The sequence below is a fragment of the Myotis brandtii genome, unplaced genomic scaffold, assembly GCF_000412655.1.
Source record: "Myotis brandtii unplaced genomic scaffold, ASM41265v1 scaffold744, whole genome shotgun sequence".
Taxonomy (NCBI): Eukaryota; Metazoa; Chordata; class Mammalia; order Chiroptera; family Vespertilionidae; genus Myotis; species Myotis brandtii.
In genome coordinates this window covers 1,595,029-1,615,382 of record NW_005370965.1, presented here as the reverse complement: position 1 = coordinate 1,615,382, position 20,354 = coordinate 1,595,029, and the positions used below count along the sequence as shown (strand labels likewise).

At 48.6% G+C, this 20,354-nt stretch overlaps 1 protein-coding gene across 2 annotated transcripts in view; it reads left to right on the top strand.

Moving 5' to 3' along the window:
- The window catches only part of ARMC9 (armadillo repeat containing 9), a 101,354-nt gene that overhangs the window by 72,625 nt on the left and 8,375 nt on the right, over positions 1 to 20,354 (top strand). For both annotated transcript variants that reach the window (XM_005882967.2, XM_005882968.2), the window contains 4 exons: positions 3,750 to 3,854; positions 8,300 to 8,415; positions 12,485 to 12,621; positions 16,199 to 16,328. In XM_005882967.2, the coding sequence (XP_005883029.1) occupies positions 3,750 to 3,854; positions 8,300 to 8,415; positions 12,485 to 12,621; positions 16,199 to 16,328 (488 nt within the window). The remainder of the gene's footprint in view (positions 1 to 3,749; positions 3,855 to 8,299; positions 8,416 to 12,484; positions 12,622 to 16,198; positions 16,329 to 20,354) is intronic.

Sequence of the window (20,354 nt, the reverse complement as noted above, 5' to 3'; positions counted from 1 at the left end):
TAAGATCACCGAGCTGCCACGGGGAAGCTTCGCATTGGAGCACCTAAATTCCTCTCACCTCAAGCGCCTTTCTTATGAGGCATTCTTAATTTCTTGAAGTAATCAGCTACCCCTAAGCTCTGCCTTCAGTAATCTGATGCCCGCTGCTCGAGCACATAAAGGCCAGTAATTTTAGTAAAATTCCTTCCAACAATGGTATTTAAAACCCCACCCTGAGGAGGCGTTTATTCTTGAAGCATTTTCTTATTCCTCACCTCCTTCCTTCACTAGGTGGATTGCGAAATATGTTTCGTTTGGCATTTCAAGAGCAGCTCGGAAAAGTTAGCGATGTGGCTGTTTTCCCATGGGCTCTGGCCCTGGGGCATCGCCACCCTCAGCTGCCTGCACTTGAGTGAGGGGAGCAGAATCCTTCCCACGGAAACTGGGGAAGGAACGGGAAGTAGCTGCCTCTCTCCCAGATGGAATGCTTGAGCAGTAATTGTCACTGAATGTGTCCTAGGTTTGCCCATTGCAGAAACTTCTTATACATCCTCAGTGGTTCTGATCCTGTTGGCAAAAGTTCCTGCCACAGTGGGCATCGCTCTTGGTCAGCTCTCTGCTTACACTTCCCACCGCACCTCCCGGTTTCCTCACCTTCCCGAACCTCCCTCCCGCATAGTTTCCCAGAGGGGCTGGGAATTAAATTGAATAGTATTGAATTCAGCTCTCTTGCGTCTCTTTGTTCAATTGCGTTTTCCAGCTCCACTGGCTCAGCTCAGTTTACTGTGGCTCGTTAAGTCTCGGGAGCCCTGGCGATGCCTCCATTTCCTTTTCACCAGTGTTAGCGTTTCCTAGAAAGATGACGACAATGACTTGTTTACATCTATACAGTATATGCCTTTTCAGGATCAGAGAATATAAGTCATGATTTTAAAGGAGTCGGCAAGATGGCCTGGATGGATGGATGGATGGATGGATGGATGGGGAAACCTAGGCGCTGACAAGAGTCATGGCTTCCAAGTTAGAGCCTCGGTACAAAACTGTCTTAACCAGGAACTACCAATTGAAAAATGGTTTTCATGTCCCTGTTCTTACATTTATGCGTTTAACATTAACACGATATTCTTGAAAGCACCAATGGTATTTGCCTGTGTTTTTCCAGTAGAGAGACGGTGGTGAGTGGGTGGCTGGGGTGCCCACACTTACACAGTAGCTGCAACTCGAGTCAACGTCTAGTGAAGGGTTGTGTATTAGGGACCAAGCGCGGACCTTGTCCTGTGTGTTGGAAGTTAGGAAAGGCCCATCAATTACCAAAAAAACTTAACTATATGCTACTTTTAATGAGAGAAACTTCAACTTGTTTTAACTAAAAATAAATATTTCGACAAATCTCTTACTAACTCATTTTTTGAGCAAGTTAATACATCGAGCTTTCATTGCAGTCACTAGTTTGTATGGGTGTAGGTTGATCGGCAAGTGAATGTCTCACACATGTACTTGTTGTCCAGGGTAAAAAAATACTTGGCCAGTGTTGACCGAGGTTAGCCATTGACCATTTATTTTCCATTGAAATGGAATGTGGACGTTTGCTTTGTTTCTTAACGTTTCACATTCCATCCTGGCAGGGAAGTGGCATATCACCAATCCCTCTGTGAAATCGCGCTTCATATGCCCATTTCCAACCGGTGCCTCCAAGGCTTCGTTCCCTGGAAAAGAGCTGAAATACAACTCCGCTGCCCAGAGCGCCCTGCCACTCACTCTGACCACAGAGCCCACTGCTTTTGTTCACAAGGAGCAGTCGTTTTCCTGAAATAATCAAGTATTGCACACACTATTTGATCACTGAGGTGTTGGTGTTTTAGTAAACTGAACTCCGAGCCGAGGCCACGGTGTAAATCTTCCCTCGCTGTCCCAGTGCTGACCCCAGGCCGGCCTCACAGATGGCATTACCTCTGAGGGTCCCCGAGTGAAATTTCAGGATGGTGAGTAGCTACACTTGGCTGAGCTGCCTACTCAGGTGAAGCCGCAGCAGGAGAAGGCTCTGCCCTGGCTGTGGCGAATGAGTCAGGACTAGGGGTTAGATCGCCCCTGAACCTGGTGATCCAGGGTGGATCGGAGGGGATTCTCTGTGATTAGATGGGACGGGAAGAGAGCGGGATGAGACAGTGGACTCCAGAATGCTGCTGTGGCCCTCCTCTTCACACTCTCTGGTCCTTGAGCTCAACCTGGACCAGGCACTGGGTACCCTCGGGCCTCAGATGACCTGGTGAGTCTGCTTGGGCCTCCTCGGAAACAGGCATCTCTGCAGGCCCCAAGTGGCCAAGCCAAAAAGACCTGGGCAGAAAGGGGCTGCCCCAAGCCCCAGGCCAGGCTGTCACCATGGAGTTGTCACTGTCTCAGGCTTGTTTTCCACGTCAAACAAAATAATGATGGAAGGATCCACTCCGTCGTCAGAAGAGTTAGGATGGAAGGCGCTATGGGAATGGAAAGCAGGTTCCTCGATGGTTCTATACGAGGGCACCATTTAAATGCTCTCCAGTGTGTGCCGGTGGGAGTCCACTCGGCCCCTCCCACCAGTGAGACAGGCTGCCTGACAGAGAAGGCTCTGGAGCCTGCTGGCTCTGCTCTGCTTTGGGGACCACTTAGAATAAGTCAAATCCCCTTTTCTTCAGACGGCCCATCCTGGGTGACACTGTCTAGTAATGGCAGATGGCGCTGACTGTCTGTGTCCTAAAATGAGCCTGGAGATCAACAGCCCTACCCAGAGGCAGTCCTCCTGGGAATTTGAGCTTTCAGATTCCTTGGAAACTGACTCAGGTAAATCAAATTCACAAAAGCCTGGAGCATCCAGAACGACTGGAAATTCATTTGAAAATAAAACAGGGTACTCATGTTTGCAGAATAGAGCTTTCTCTTCCTGTTGGCAAGTTTAGAGGAACCAAATTACAGGGTGTTGAGTGGACAGGAATTAGGGGAAGGATTGGTTAGATGATCTCAGGAACCATGGTCACCAGGGCGTGATGACCTGGGGCACCCCCTCCCCACCCCCAGATTGGACTGCCAGCTTCCTCGCAGGCCCACCCATCCCCCTTTCCTGCTTCCATAGCAGGCCAGCTCCCTGACTTCATATGGACTCAGTCCTTCCTTGGTCAGTGCCCTGGTCAGACGAAGGTCTGGTCTGTTTTGTACTGATTTTTATCATTTAACCTGCAAAGGACAGTGCAGTCGCCCAAGTCCTGGCGGGGGGTGGGAAAGGACTACAGGGCCCCCGTTACTATGGCTGCTGCTCAGCTGGCATTTGATTACACACAGATGCTACCAGCTCATAGATGCTATTTTGTTTTCAACTCCTCTCTTTTTACAGTTGGAACTTGTATTTTGAGATCATTGTAGATTCTCATGCAATTGTTAAAAATACTACAGAACAATCCTATGTACCTTTTACCTAGTTCCATCCAATGGTAACAGCTTGCAAAACTATAGTGTAATGCCACAACCAGGATGTTAACATTGATACATTCAAGACCGTTGAGGTTGAGCGTCTTATTGAACCTTTTCTCAGCTGTGGTTGTGGAAGTGTTTAACAGGCACCCGGCCTCCTAAAGAGGTGGACTGGCATTCTCCTGTTTGTCTTCATGGAGAGGTATGAGCAGAAGGCAGACCCACGCATTGCTGTGGTTGGGCTAAGGCCTTCTCATTTTGTGGCAAGTGCCCGCTGGAACTTGTGGCAGGGGGTCCAGAGCATTCACCCTGTGTCTCTTTTGAAACAGGAGGACCATGACACCATGGAAGCCGATCTGGACAAAGACGAACTGATCCAGCCCCAGCTCGGCGAACTCTCAGGCGAGAAGCTTCTGACCACGGAGTACTTGGGAGTAAGTACCACGTGAAGGGGCTGGGGGTCCTGAAGTAGAAAGGAGAGATGGACCATTGATGGCCCGAATGTTTGCCATAACATATGAGGGTTTGGTCTATTCTGTTACGATACTGTGTTTATGAGAAGTTCCATGTTAGCCAGTGTGTTTCCAGTGGCCCTGAAGTGCACGGTGGCCCTAGCTACCTGTCACAAGTAGACCTGTTGGTGAACAGAAGAGGGATTAGAATATAACTAAAGGGCACACGCCAGGGACCTTCATAATATCTGAAGGTCTGCCCATGCTTGGTAGTAATTATCTACCTGTCCAGCTTCTTAATTTTCACATGTCTTGTCTGTTAGAAGGAAAGTCTGAGTAGGAGAAAACAGCAGTATTAAGTGATTACAAATATCCTACTTCTGCAAATTTTGCAAAAACATATGCCCAAACAAAAACACATTACTAGGGCCCCCGCTGGGGCCTGGAAGCTTTAATTCCATTAGCCCTGTGGTAGTTCTGCCCTGTGCGTCAGCCCTTCATCCATGTGCTTGAGCTTCTTGGTCATGAGATGATGGAGGCAGCTCTAGGATTAAATTCATGATAAAGTCGGGGAGAAGGCCAAACATGCAGGCCAGCCAAACCCACCCCCTCACGTGTTTTTCCCGAAGCTCCATCTGGTGACATCCACATCCGTTTTATTGGTCAGAACTGGGTCACATGGCCCCTAGCTGCAAGGGAGTCTGGGAAGATGAGTATTTTTAAGTACATACATTTATACTTTATAATATGTCATAATTTCTTTAAGTGATTCATCACTACTCAAAAACTGGTAAATGGAAAAATATATCTTTCACCTAAATTGGCATGTGTTGACCATCTTTTACTAGTAAATAAATTACATTCAGCTAATAAATCATGAGCTGCGTTTTTTAAATTGTGGTTAAATTTTTTTAGCAGCAGAACTTTTAGAGGCAGATTTTGTTCTTTCAAATACACTCTCCATCTTTGACAGAGAAAGCTGAGTTCCTCTGGATAGTCAGGTGGGTGCCAGGAACCCTTCCTCTTTTCTCTCCCAGCAACCCCTGAGTATTTCTGTGGACCTCTATGTAGACAGCAGGTTGTTGGACCAGATACTGTTTAAGATCTTTCCAGCTCAGAAAGGCTCCTTTGCAGCTGAGGGTCCCAGAAATCGCATGGGCCACACCGCGGCTCCCCCTGCAAGCTCAGCGGGTTGTAGGATAACGAGGAAACAGTGGCTGCTCTGAGACCCCAGGCATGCCACATGAGAGGTCCTGGGCCCTGCACACTGAACCCTCTTCACCAAGGACCTTTCCTCCGGTACCTTGATAATAAACCAGACCATTCTGTCCCACAAACCAGACTCGGTGTCCTCACCCACTGAAGAGGACAGATACCACCCACCATAAATTATTTCTTAGGTCTGTGGCATTTTAAGGACTTGGTTTGGCTGCCTGGGTTTTCCAAAGGCTGAAACACTCAAATATCAGTGATATGTTTTCTCTCCTCCAGGAAGAAAGAGGGAGGGTCAAGCTCCAAAGGACAGTGGAGGGGGGAGGAGGAGGCAGAGGGCTGGCAACAGACTTGAAGGAACCCACGTATTCACTGTCTCCCTTTCCCAGGAGCTTCAGAGTTAGCCCCTCAGCTCTGTGTGGAAAGACCCAAGTGTTCTGACTGGCAAAACAGGGGGAAAGAGAAGGCATGAAAGGTCCGAAAGTACCGCTGAGAACTGGGCGTAAGGGGCCTGCTCTGTGGTGAGGCCTAGATCCTAGGTGGGGGCAGTGTGACAGGGAGGTCAGAGTGGACAGCAGTATCAAGTGATTGCAGTTCAAACCGCTCTCTTGCGAATTTCACAAGTGATATAAAGGAAAACAAAACTACGTTTTAGTTCTTATTTGGAAAGCTTAATTATGTTCCATTTCCTCCAAGAGGGCAGAGGCCTCCCTCCCACCTTCTCTCTCCTGTCTTTTTCCCTTCCTTTACCAGTGCAGGTCTAGGCCCAGCCTGCCTGCTGCCCACTGCCCTAGCTGGTGGCTGTCCCCACAACACAGGTGAGGCCTATTGATGCTTTCCATCAGAAAGTGACCCTTTTTCTTCTCCTCCACTCAAATAGTTGTAGATAAACCCAAATAACTTGTCAGTAAAAATCAAGAAATCACAGGTATAATTCCAATTTTTAAAAAATTTAAACTTTTTTCTTTGAAATAATCATAAATTCACAGGAAGTTGAAAAAGTCGTGCAGAGAGGTCACATGCCCCCTCACCCAGTTTCCCCAGTACCTTATGTAACTGCAGCGCTTATCAAACCAGGAAATTGGTGTTGGAGCATCCACAGACTTTATTCTGATTTCACCAGTTTTTCAGTGATTTCTTTTTTGAACAACTAATTATTAACATAATATAACCATATTACAGAACACTTGGAAAAATTACTCTTGGTTCTACTATCCCGCATAGCCACTGCAATCATTTAGTATCTTGGACTAAATCCCTCCAGACTTTTTTCATACTTTTAACATAATCAAAAGCATCATTTATATGCAGTATTATAACTTGACTTTTATTTAGTGTTTTAAATGAACATTTTCTTTATAACCTAGTATTTATCAGTCTAAATGGCTATATAATATTTCAAATGAGCATGCCATGTTTACTTAATTATTCCCCTATTACTGGACAGTTAGATTGTTCCAGTTTCACTCTATAATAATTTTGTAACAGCAACTTTATTTATTTAACATTTTTCATATTTGGGATTCTTTCACTATGATTGACACCCAAGGATATGAACATTTTTATGACTCTTGATATAAAATGCCAAACTGCTTTCCAAAAGAGTTATCTCAGATTTCCAGCCACTAACATTTTGTTTTTTGTTAATCCTCACCTGAGGATATTTTTCCATTGATTTTTCTAGAGAGAGTGGGAGAGGGAAAGACAGAGAGAAACATTGATGTGAGAGAAACACGTCGATTGGTTGCCTCCTGCCTGACCAGGGCCCAGGCCGGGAGGAGCCTGCAACCAAGGTACATGCCCTTGACCGGAATCGAACCCAGGACCCTTTGGACCAATTGAGCCACCTGGCCAAGGCTAAAATTGTAGTTTCTCATTAGTTGTGTTGAAAAACTCAAAAAGAGTCAGGAGGCTACTGCTAGAAATAAATAATAAAGATTTATTCAAGGGTCTTAGGGTATGCAAACCAGAAACACAACTAGGCAATACCCAGTATTCCAAAGAAGAAAGAAACGCTGAGGACTCTTACAGTAACAAGTACATTCTTGAAAAGAATCAGTTCTACATTCTTAGCCTCTGAATTGGTCAGAGATGATAATTCTCTAGATGACCATGGTCTGGAAACTGGATGTCAGGTGGTCTGGGTGCTCACACATTCTTCCTCTGTCCTTCAGAAGGTTATCTGGGTCTGTTGTGTATCCAGGCATTGACACGGGACTGGAAAGTTCCAAAGTTCAAGTTCCCAGACTGGTTAAAGCAAGAATAGAATCATTTCCTCAGGCCTCGACCTACTTGATTTTAGTAATTTAGCAGCTTGACTATGGTGACTTCATTTTATTTCTTCATTTCCTCATTTGTAAGATTGATTATTTTTCTATTTTATGGTGATAGTTTCTGTTTTGTGCCTTGGCTGTTTGAATTCTTTGCCCACTTATCTGTAAGAGTTCCTTATCTGATGAAAATTTTAACCTTTAATCGCTTAAATTTGCTGCAAATACTTCTTCTTAGTCTGTTGCTTATCTTTAATTTACTCTATATTTGGAAATGTTAAATTTGTTGTTGCTGTGGTTGCCTCCCGCACTCGCCCCGACTGGAGCCAGAATTGAACCCCTGGGGAGGGACAGCACTCTAACCACTTAGAACACCGGCCAGGGTGGAAACGTTAATTTTTCATGAAACTAAATCTGTCTTTTTTCCCTTCTTACTTTCAAAAGTTGGTCCTCTCCAGAGATGTGATATTACTATATTCAACTATTTTTGTCTCCTTTTTTAAAAAAAAAAATAATTTTTTTTATTGATTTCAGAGAGGAAGGGAGAGGGAGAGTTAGAAAAATCAATGATGAGAGAGAACCATTGATTGGCTGCTTCCTGTAGCCCCCTACTGGGGATCAAGCCCGCAACCCAGGTCTGTGCCCTTGACCGGAATCGAACCCAGGACCTTTCAGTCTGCAGGCCGACGCTCTATCGCCTGAGCCAAACTAGCTAGGGCTTGTCTCCTTTTTTTATGGTTAGATTTTTTTTTTAATTTATATTACTAAATGGTGTAATACACAAACACAAGGAGAAGATTTGAATAATCTATGGCATGATCCATCCTCTTTTATTTGCAAAGCCTCGTACTACTATAGATTGATGAATTAAATATAGTAAGTTCTACTTCTAGGTCAGCTTTCAAGATGCTTTCTCCAGCCCCTTTTTCTCTTTCCTTCCACCAGATCATGACCAACACGGGGAAGACGAGGCGGAAGGGGCCAGCTGGTGTGCAGTGGGGCGGCGACGAGCCCCTGCGCAGGCCCGTCACCCCCAGTGGCCACAGGAATGGGTACCCAGTGTAAGTATGGGCTAAAAGGATTTATTTTCTTAAACTGCAATGTAAGATGTATGTTTATAACATTTCAAAATAAAATGTTTCTATTGAAAAGCATTTATCCTGCCCCAGTCAGCATGGCTCAGTGGGTTGAGCATCAACCTATGAGCCAGGAGAGAAAGAAGAGACATGTTCCATACCTGGGGGCACGTGTGGCTGTCCCCTGATTGGTGGATATGGTCCCTGCAAGGAATGAGAAGCCTCATTTTCCTGAAACAGTGGGCCTTCCCACTATAGCAAAGCAATTGCCCATCACCACCCTCCATGCATGTCACTCGGTGCAGATGGTGTGCTGATTGCTGGGGGTGCACCAGTAAATGAGATGGGATTCCTGCTCTCAGCAGCGCCTAGAGGGGAGAGAACTGGCCGATGTGGTGTCGTCGGAGGGGGTGGTGGGGCGCAGGGGTCGCAGAAAGGACATTCAGGAGCTTTAAGTCAGCCTCTTTAAAAAGTAATATAACTCTCCACGCACACCAGCGCCCCCGAGAACCCAGTGCTGCCAGAGCGTAGACAGATTGAGAATCTCAGTGACCTTGGGGGCACTCTGATACTGTGCTTTGTATGCATTCAAAATACTAGTACTTTTGGAGTCAGTAATCCCACTTCTAGGATTTTATACGGAGAAGTCAGAATTTTACAGAGATACATACAAAGGTATTTATTGCCACATCTATAATAATAAAAGTGTAATATGCTAATTAGACCCGAGGACCTTCCGGACGAGGCAGCCAATGCAGCTGGGAGGGAGGGATACAGGCAGCCACTGCGGCTGCAAAGGCTACTCTTGCACGAATTTTGTGCATCTGGCCTCTAGTTATTTATAAAATGAAAAATAATCTAAATGGCCAAAGTAGGAGGCTGATTACATAAATTATATATTCACACAAAACAGTATTGAAAAATGATGTGTTAGAAGAATATTTAATGCATGGGAAGAGCCTCATAATATATTAGGAAATGATAAAGCAAATTAAAAATAGTGTGGATCTAGCCTTCTGGCCACTCACAGTGATCCCAAGTTTTGTGTGTGGTTTTTGGGGGGTATGTATTTGCTTTTGTTGTTGTTAATCCTCACCTGAGGATATTTTTCCACTGATCTTTTAGAAAGAGTGGAAGAGAAAGAGAAACATAAATGTGAGAGAAACACATTGATTGGTTGCCTCCTGTAAGCGCTCTGACCAGGGCCTGAGCCTGGAAGAGCCTGCAACCAAGGTACATGCCCTTGACTGGAATGGAACCTGGGCCCCTTCAGTCTGCAGGCCGATGCTCTATCCACTGAGCCAAACTGGCTAGGGCTGTATCTGCCTTCTTTATTATTCTAGTGATTCCTCTTTTTCCTTCATTTTGGGCATTGTTTCTTTGTCTCCCCATTTTTTGCTGTTTCTTTTTTTTTTATTAGTTAAGGTATTACAAATGTGTCCTCATCCCCCCTTAACCCTCAACTCCCCCCCCCACACACACACACTCATGCTCCCATCCCCCTGTTGTCCATGTCCATTGGTTTGGCTTATATACATATTACAAGTCCTTCGGTTGATCTCTTCCCCTTACCCCCGCCCTCCCCTACTTTCCTTCTGGGGATTGATAGCCTGATTGCTGTTTCTCAGTCTTTGGATCTGTCCCTTTTCATCAGTCTATGTTGTTCTCTATAATCCACAAATGAGTGAGATCATGTGGTATTTACCTTTCTCTGACTGGCTTATTTCATGTATCTGCCTTTTTTAAAAGATGTCAAAAATGTCTAGGTATTTGGAGGGCAGAACATTATAGATTCTATATATTCTCCTAATTTTTTCATGATAAACACTGGTTTTATAATCATGAAAAGAAAAGTTGAAAATAAAAACAAATACAATGGTCCCTGTGCAATTTGGGACCTTCCTCAGCCGGGTGTCAGGTGCGTGCCTCCCCCTTAGCCTGTTTTTTTCTGATCCAAGCCTCCCTCCTCCATGGATTCTAGAATTCCTTCTCCTCCCATCACTGTCCGAACTTTGCTCCATCATTTAATGCCTCTTTTGCTCCCTCTTCAAACTCACCTCTGACTGCCTCTGGTATCTCTCTGCCTCCCTCACCTCTCTGGTGACGTCCCTGGCCCATCCTCCTCTCCCTTCACAGCCCCACGTGGTCTGGTAGTGACTTCAGCAAGTTATTGCTGCCTCAGCCACGGTGGCCTTCCTGTCCTGACCCCAGAACACTGCTGACAGTCCTCCCCCTCCATGTCCGCTGCCACTGTGGGCGGTCCCTCACTCTCACCCTCTTCCTCCTAAATGCCATGTACTGCAGGCCCCACTTGTCTGGTTTCCATGTTGTTGACACCCACATCTCTAATTTCAGCCCAGACTTGTCCCCGCAGCATCCCTGATTCAGGTTTCCTGGGTGAAGACACAGTCCTCTGAGCCCCCTGCTTCAGGGAATGGTGTCACTACCCCAGACACTGAGCTAGAACCGTCCATGGACGCAGAGCCCTCTCCTTCCCACATGCTCCTGCTCTGGCCCTTCTCTCTGCCCAGGAGAGCCTCCTAAGGGACCTCCCTGCTGGGTCCCCGCTCCACAACCATGGACATGGAATGCCATTCCTGTGGCTCCTGTTTCCTTTAGAGATCAAATCTAGTCAAACCCTGGCTGGCACGGTCCCTCTCTATTGACGCCCACCTCCTCTCCCCCAGCCCTGGAAGCTCCCAGGACACCCTGCACCTGCAGCTGCCAGTCCTTATGGTGCTTAAATCTTTCTGTAACAACCCAGCATGAGTCATTTCTTTGCCTCTTCACCTTGCTCATGGTGTTACATCTGGTAAATTCTCCCTCTTTTGGCCCCAGGTCGGAGTTCAGAACTGGCACACATACACCCGTACACACACACACACACACACACACACACACACACAGAGCGTTTCGTGTCCCCTTAGGACAGTTAAGTGTCTGCTTGTCTTTGCTACTGGAACTGACATTCAAGAACAACCATTTCATGGGGCCCACTCCTAAGACAGGTGGGCATGTGCTTGCTCTGATGTGCCCCCACCCCCAGCCCCCAGCCCTCACTAGAGCTGGTGGCTAGTGTCTCCTTGCTGAGGGAAGTGAGTACTGTGCATACAGGCTGGCCTGGGAGCACCCTGCCCGCTCCCATCTGTCACACCTGGCCTGGGTCTGGTGCACTGAGACACCCAATACATGTCTGCTGGATGAATGAGTCTCTGCCAGACACCTTCACCCACCAGGTGCCAACGGGCGGCCATGCCTACACCATCTAGGCCAGTGGTTCTCAACCTTCCTAATGCCGCGACCCTTTAATACCGTTCCTCATGTTGTGACCCCCAACCATAAAATTATTTTCGTTGCTACTTCATAATTTTGCTACTGTTATGAATCATAATGTAAATATCTGATATGCAGGATGTATTTAGGCGACCCCTGTGAAAGGGTCATTCGACCCCCAAAGGAGTCGCGACCCACAGGTTGAGAACCACTGATCTAGGCAGATTCCTGTGTTTGCCTAACTCCGGTTGTCGTGGCTGACATGACATGTCCGTCTTTTCTGATTAGAGTCTCTGCTCTCAGCCCAGACTTGTCCCCGCAGCATCCCTGATTCAGGTTTCCTGGGTGAAGACACAGTCCTCTGAGCCCCCTGCTTCAGGGAATGGTGTCACTACCCCAGACACTGAGCTAGAACCGTCCATGGACGCAGAGCGTCCTTCACTAATCTATTTCATCCTTAGAGGACGAACCAGAAGATTGGTTCCTTAAATTGATTGAAATGTCATACCCCAGGTCACTCAAAGCCAAAAGATAGAATTGTGTCTTAGAAAGATACTAAGCCACGTATCACTAAATGTATAAGAGCTAACATGAGCAAGGCAAGGGTACTTCCTAGTTTCTACCGATACCCCTAAAAAGGCTTAATATCTGCTAATAGCAAATTAACAAAAGAATTTCAGGTACTTCCACTTTCTGTATTTGTTTGTGATGCTACAAGGTAGTCAGCAGTCCAATATCTCCTGGCTTTCTGTTTGATGGCTGTTTTTCATTTTTCCTGCAGGCTGGAAGACCATCCCGTTTCCCCCCAGACATCCCGACATGCCCGGAACGGCTGCCTCCAGTCCCCGCCCAAGGCCCACCTTCCAGTCTGCAAGGGCGGCGAGCCTGGTGCTTCGGAGCCTTGCGTTTCGACTTCATGTAATAACACGGGCAGCACGTGGGGACACTTTGGGGCTGCTGATTTCTAAAAAGTATTTTTCAGATGCCAGAAAAAATATATATGCGTTGCATCAGAAACATACAAAGTATTTTCTTTAATTTTCAAGAGGAAATTAAAAGGATATGAGCAAGCCAGATAAGACCCTAATCTCCATTCAAATAGGAAAAACAACAGAGGAGCAGGTCAGATTCCAGTATGAGAAACATCTGAGAACTTTTATCATCTGCCCACAATCAGATCCAAACACTTCCAAGCCCGGGTTCGGAGCAGCAGACAGTCCCAGAGTAAAGGAAGCAGGCTGTCGGGGACTCGGGGGGAGGGTCTCCTGCGGTGAGCAGTGCTAGAGGCTCTGCCAGCTTTGATCATCTGTTCCTTACTGGGTTCTATTAGAGCTTTAAGCAGTAATAGGCCTTTCGGCTCAATGTATCCAAAGGTTTCTGCTGCCCGGGTGGAGGTTTCAGGCCGTGTAACAGTTTTTGCCAATTTGACCTGATGCCGTTGAGTTAAAAATGGTTTCAAGTTCCATAGGCCTGGACCTCCAAAAAGTTGCATTTAGGGTAACTTATGTATCAGTAACACCCTACTTTTACCAAATGACCACCAGGGTGGCTCTCTGTCTTGCACTGGTTGCCAGTGTGGTCCTATCTTTTGGAAAGACGTACATGCTGTTACCTGCCAGGCGGCATTGGAGGTTATCATAGACAGAGGGCTGAGTGGCAGCTGATTGGCAATGTTGACATTATTGTTGTTTTCAAAAACAATTAATATTAGCCCTGACAACGTGAAGGCCCTGGCAAATTCTGGTTCCTCAGGTGAGGACAGTGGGCACCCACCAGGGACTCGGCCTTGGCAATCACCAGTCGCCCCCAGTGCCTCTCCCTGGGGAGGCAGCAGCTGCTCAGCAGCCCCTCCAGTTGGGGGGCCTGGAGTAGGAACAGCTGCGCGTCCCAAGTCACGCTGTGGGTGCACCTGTCAGCCTGCTCTGAACGCTGAGACCGTAGTCTATGAGTCTCCCAACCTCCACCTGCTCCTGTTTTCTCAGACTCCCCCTCTGCCCATCAACTCCCCTCCCACCTTGGTGGACTCCAGAACACTGACCTGTGTGCCCTCCACCTGCCAGAGACTAGGCCTACCAACCTCTGCTCACCCGCTCTGCCAGGCTGCTCTCAGCCTCGGGCCAGCATCTTCAGCTCCCCTTTAAATTCCTTTTACTCACCCCAGTTCTTCTCTGGGAGAAGCCAAGCCTAGGTAACGGCTTTCCCTAGGTCCCTTAGTGAGCACTTACTCCGTTTCTGGTCTAGATTCTGTTCCTCCTTCTACCCTCTTTCAGGCTTGCCCAGCCATAGCCACCCGGGACCGATGTCCCCAGGCCAGTGTCAGCTTCCCGGCTGGTCTGGCCACAGCCATCTCTTCCTTTTGTCACCCAGCCTCTATGTGAGGAGGGGTGCAAACAGTCTTGGCTTCCATGCTTGGGATGCTATGTTGAGACTGGTTGTGAGCTGCAGCTGGGCTCCGCCAATACAAGTGCTGTGCGGATGAGCAAGGAGAGAAGAAGGCCGAGGGCTGGGTGGCCACCCTGATCCCATTGTCTTTGTGTCATTCCTTCCCTGATCTGACTCCTCCTGGCCCTCCCCCATGCAGTCCTGCTTCTCCAGCCCTTTCTGCCTCTGTGCTCTTGCTCACCTTGTCTCCCGTCCCATCCTGGCCTCGCCCAGCCACTCCCCACAGGTCCCCTTGCACACATGACCTTTTGCTGAGTCTGGCCTCCTGGCCTTCACTCAGCTGGGAATTAACGCCCCACCCGGGACCCAGTGGGGACCCACCAGTGTGACCTGCAGGGCATTTGCTCAGGACGCCCCCTTCAGACCTATGCATCAGTCAACACGAAGGTAAAACTCATGAGAAGAAACCTGTGGGACTCTCAAACTGCTTGATCAACTGAATGCAAGGCCAAAATAGTTTTTTATTGATTTCAGAGAGGAAGGGAGAGATAGAAACATGGATGATGGGAGAGAATCATTGATCGGCTGCCTCCTGCACACCCCCTACTGGGGGTTGAGCCTGCAACCCAGGCATATGCCCTGATCAGGAATCGAACCGTGACCTCCTGGTTCATAGTGACACTCAACCACTGAGCCACACCAGCTGGGGGAAGTACAATCTTTTTAAGCAAAGAACTCACCCCAGGTGCTGGAAGGAAATCATTCCCAAGGAGTAAAGCCAAGAATATGGCCCGAGGGAAGTTATTCTCATTTCCCCAATGACCAAGACTATCTTGAATATCAGCATCACATGCCTTGTCAGTGGGCCCTGGAGTTAAACATGCCCAGCCCTGTCTGAAATGGAGGAACAAATAGGAAACCAGTGCTTTGTCCCAGGAAGCCTTGGGGCACACAGGCAGCTGCCCTTCTCCCCGCAGCTCCCAGCGCTCACTGACTGAGAGACCCCGGAGGCCTCCTCAGTGTGGCGGACGGTAGAGGGAAGGGTGACTGCTATCTGGTGACTGAACCAAAACCACAGAGGGTCTAGGGAGAGTTCAGCTTAGTTTCTCCTTCTAAGCCCATTAAGCAGAGAGCACAGACAAGCAGCCATTGAAACATGGATCAGAGGTGGTGAAATTCTAGTTCCGGACCCAGTTCTTGGTGGGGACTGTCCAGTAGATAAAGCCACCCGTTGGGTTTCATACCAGAAACAGATTCCTTATTTGGAAGTCAGAGATATGCCCTTGCAGGCTGAGGAGACCTGCCAGAAAGACTTTTTACATTTAAGATAAAGCAGAAGCCATATCACAGAGGTACCAGAGAGATTTTTTAAAAAACTGAAAAGATTGGAAGCTGTGAATCCAGACTTTGTCGCTGCAGAGCTCTGACAGCGAACATGGACCCCTTGGGCTGTAGGAAGAGAAGAGAAAGTGGAGCCAGAGAGGAAGGGGTCCAGGTCCCTGTCCCCAGGCTCTGAGGAGACCTCCTGGGCAGTCATCTGGGCCTTCTCGTCACTTCCCCATGGAGGTCTGCAGGATGAGCCGGGCCTGGTCCCTGGCAGAGGGTCAGCTCAAGGCTGCAGCTGGGAATTAGGGATTCAGGCCTACAGGCGTCCGGGGCAGCTCAAAGTAAAGAAAACCCCACCTCTGGGACTGCCAGACTTACCAAGTAAAAATACAGGACACCAAGTTGAATTTGAATTTCAGAAAAAAACACAAATAATTTTTCAGTGTGTCTCTGGCTCCTGTTGAAATTCCATGTGTCCTCGGCTTTTCCCTGAGGCAGAGGGGAACCTGGGGAGGCCACGGGGCCAGCAGGCCTGCACTTCCCTGTGCTGCCTGTGTTTGGGCCAGAGCGCACTGCTGCACCCCGGCTGTAGGTACTGCCCATCCAGGGGGCTGCCTAGAAAGTCCCAGCTGCACAAAAAGCAAGTCCCTGTCCATAACTGCAGGGACCGGCCAGGGGCTGGCCCAGGTGCATGCTTTTCTTGGCTTTGCCACCCAGACCTGTAAAGAGCATCCTCAAGAGGTTCCAGAACAGAAGTCCACTGAGCTCTCTCTCTCCTTCTCCCCAGCCTCCAGGGACGCCAAGCCAGAGGAGTGGCTGCCAGGAGGACATCAGGGAGAGCCTCGCCTGCCCCCCTCCATGGCCCCCAGCCACCCGAGGGAGGTGCCCTGGGCCCTGTGCAGCGGGGAAGCCACCAGGTAGGAAAGGGAGGTGTTCTCCGAGGCCCAGGTTCTGGTGAAGGAAGAAGGAGCACTTTTCTGGGGCCTGAGGCGAGGTGCTGAGATCCCTGGGAACGCAGCCACCCGCCTGATCACCTCAGAGCAGCGGGGCTCTGGCGCCTGAGAACTGTCCGTTATCAGCCCAGAAGGAGAAGAAACTCATAAACGCGCCCAGGGACTTGTTGGGAGAACTGTAAGGTGAACACATCTGGGGGCGGGAGGGTAGGGACATGACTCAGGGCAGGTTCAGGGCAGCGTCCACTCTCAGCACTTGGCTGTGGAGACAGGTGGGATGGAGGGGAGAAAACGGAGAAGGAAGGCAGTGGCATGGTTTGGCTCAGATGTCAGCTTCCTAAAAGAAGTCAAAGCCCTCCAGGCAGAGAAAAGGGCATTTCTCTTCCTCTGCACCCAAGGAGCACAGGCTGGCCCTTGTGGGTCACTTGGGGTCCTTGGAATCTAGAGGGGGCCTTTCGGGGGTCTCACAGGCCCCTTCTCTCAGACCCGAGGAGACCTCAGGGAGAGGAGCCCCAGACCCAGCGTCTCCTGAGCGCCAGGCACCCCAGCTGCCCACCTCTTCCTCCTGGCTACAAACTCTAGTCGCTCCACCGCATTCCAGGGCCACGGAGCCCACCGTGTGGTCATGTAGCCCATGACCGGCTCCCACGTCCTCCAAGACAAGCTACATGTAGGGTGTTTGTCCCAGTGTTTCCTCTCCTGGCCTAGAACAGGCTCTTAACTGATTTGTTGGATGAATCGGGAGGAGGAAGGGGGGATAGTGGTTCTCTGCAAGGCTCAGTGTCCCCCAACTCCTCTTTCTCTGCCTTTAGGGTGAGGACAACCCCTGCCCCAGAAGAGGAGTTGGCTGGGTGGTGCTGCGTAACTGCTCAGAGCTGTGGGTGTGGGCACATGGTAAATGAGAGGCTTGCTCTCATTCTTAGCCCAGATGCTGAGGTGGTTTTAAATGTTTGCAGCCCAGCCCCACCCCCGTGGCTCCCAGCACAGGTCTCCCTGTGGGATTGCCTTCGGGGAAGCCGGGAGTGAGGTTCAGATCCCTCACCACTGCCTGCTCCACCCCCCCACCCCCACCCCCGTGGGCTCCCAGCACAGGTCTCCCTGTGGGATTGCCTTCGGGGAAGCCGGGAGTGAGGTTCAGATCCCACACCACTGCCTGCTCCACCCTCCTGTGGCCACGTTTTCCTCTTCCTTTTCTTTTTCCTGTTTTGCTCCTTCGCATTGAGTAGCTAGGGAAGGAGCGATTCTATGAACCAGGCTTTAAAAATACTTTTATTTTTTAAGGTATTTATCTTGAGAAGAGCCAAGGTGCTCTCCCGGGAAATCTGTCAGCCCAGACCCTGGAGTGTGCAGGGTGTGGTTTCCCGCTGTCCCCTTGGGAAGGTGGTGGGCCACACTGCCCAGATGGGCACAGGGTCTTGCCCACCGGCCCTCCTGCTGCCTGCTGGTCCTGCTCGAGAGGCACAGCACACGGACAGGAGCCCAGCGGGGCAGGAAGGACATTTGCCTAGACCTTCCCTCCAGGCGGTCAGAGGACAGGGGAGGGATGGGCTCCTCGAATCCAGTCCTCAGCTGGGAGCAGAATCAAACAGAGATCCTGTCCTGCCACAGACAGGAAATGACTATTCTGCAAGTATTTTGTCATTTAAAAAAGAAGGAGGGAAGATATTTTTTCATCTGTCTACTGTTAAGGTAAAAACAAAAACAAACAAACATTCAAATCTGTAAAGAATTTTGTGAGTTTAATCGAGCCAAACTGTCAACAATTGCCAGGAAGCAGAATCTCAATGGATTGGGATAATGCTCCTGAGAAAGGCGAGTTCATACCTTGTTTTTATAAATTACCATCAAAAGGAAAAGACCTAAGTGGGTTACATGAAATCCATTGGTGATAGATAAGGGAGGTAGGAGAAAGCAAAGCAGGGAAACCTCTGGGATTGGATAAAAAGTGAAGTGATGGACATATGCTTCTTTTACATACATGGGTACAGGGTAGTTAACATAGTTAACAGCTGGCGATTAACATGAGAACAGTAACCATGAGGGAAAGCCCTGGTGCCATTTTTGTGCCCTGAGGGGTCCGGAAAAAAGGGGTTACAAGTTACCCAGACATTTCACACGTATGTTATTTTAGATGCAAAAAGACAATAGGCTAAGTAAAATCGAAGGTGATCTTTGTCAGGGAAAATACTAGCCTAGGACACGACTACCCACTATAAACTGCTTTTAGTCAAATATTTAATTTTCAGACCATCCTTTGTGGTTATTTTAGGTCTTTAAGTTTGCCCAACCGCTATGCAGGTCTTCCCTGAACTAGTCAGGTTAGCGTGTGGCCCCCTCTTGTTTTTTTCGTCCATACTACACATATGCTTTTCCCCCTCATATTTGTCCCAAAAGGATATATGGCAGCTCACGATGACACATACACAGTGCATCCAGCCAAAAGAAATGCAAACTAGGAGGCCAGAGAAACTAGGCTGGAAGAGCTGGAAACCCCGTGAGGTTTTCCTACGTCCTGGTGTGTTCTCTCCCCAGCTCCCAGCCCCCTCACGTTTCTGGGTTTTATTATAGCCCCAAGGAAATACCGGAAGCAGTGACCCACAGCTGCTAATGAACCCCATGAGCAGACTCCACTTAGGCATCCCCTGAGCATCTTAATGCAAAGGGAGATTCTGGAGACGTGCAGGGACACAGGATCCTCTGCGTGGGGATTATGACTCAGCAGCATTCCAAACACAGGTAGAATGGTATCTCCAGGGGCCTATTGATAAGCAGAGACCATATAAGGGGGCTGGGCCTCAGCAAATAGTTACCTATCTTTCAGGGCCCCTCCCAATTTACACATATATTGCAATTTACATTTTTCCCAGTACCCAGCACCATGTGATCCTGCAGCAAATTACTTTTTCTAAGTCATAGGTGACAGCTGTCCTGAACTTCTTTTCCACCTGCTTTTTCTGCTCTGCCCTAATCTGGCCTCATCTCCCGACAAACCATCACCATTTCCTGGCTGCCCAGGCTGCTGAGCTCACCATTCTGCAGGGAATGGGAGCCAGGCTGACCCTTACCAACAACCCATCAGCCCCTATGTTCCACCGTGTCCTCCCCAGACGGCCCTGCCGCCATCACCCCTGAAGAGTTTAGTGACAGTGGCCAGCATCCTCAGACAACATTGCCCCTCCTGCAGCAGCCCCAGGGTGGTGTGGAGAGGGGGGGGGGGGGGGGGGGGGCCTCTGGCAAGCCAAGGGGTGGCTCCCTGGTGCTTTGCCGAAGGCCACTTTCTCCAATGCTAGTGGGAGAGGCAGCCAGAGGGAGCCCCTGTCTGAGGGTGCTCTTTCCCCAGCATCACTACCCCAGCCAAACAAAGGTCATGTTCTAGGTCAAACAGGAGGCTGCCTTTTGTTGTGTTTGTTTGTTTGTTTGTTTTTTAAATATATTTTTTAACATGTCAAATCCAATGAAGCAAAAGCTTCTTAGAAAATTGTTTGTTTTTTCATTTAAATTCTTTATTGTTGAAAGTATTACATATGTCTCCTTTTTCCCCCATTGACCTCTCCCCGGCCACTCCCACCCCCCAGCACATGCCCTCACCCCCCTACTGTCTGTGTCCATTGATTATGCTTATATGCATGCATACAAGTCCTTTGGTTGATCTCTTTTCTTAAAATATATTTTTATTGATTTTTTACAGAGAGTAAGGGAGAGGGTTAGAGAGTTAAAAACTGTTGGGGTCCAACCCCAGCGGGTCCAGGGGTTCCCCAAGGTGTGGACGGAGTCGGTGAAGAAGGAATGACATGGAGGCTACGTCAGTTGATCAGCATAGCAAGGTTCTCCCGCCAGATTCTGTAGCCAAGTTCTGTAGCCATTTTCTCTCGATAGGTTCTCCAGCCAGGTTCTGTCTTTATTTCTCCTGTTACATCTGTATTTATACCAGTTGATTTTAATCCTATCCATTCTATTCCAAAGGTTAGGGCGTTTCTTATCTCCATTCCA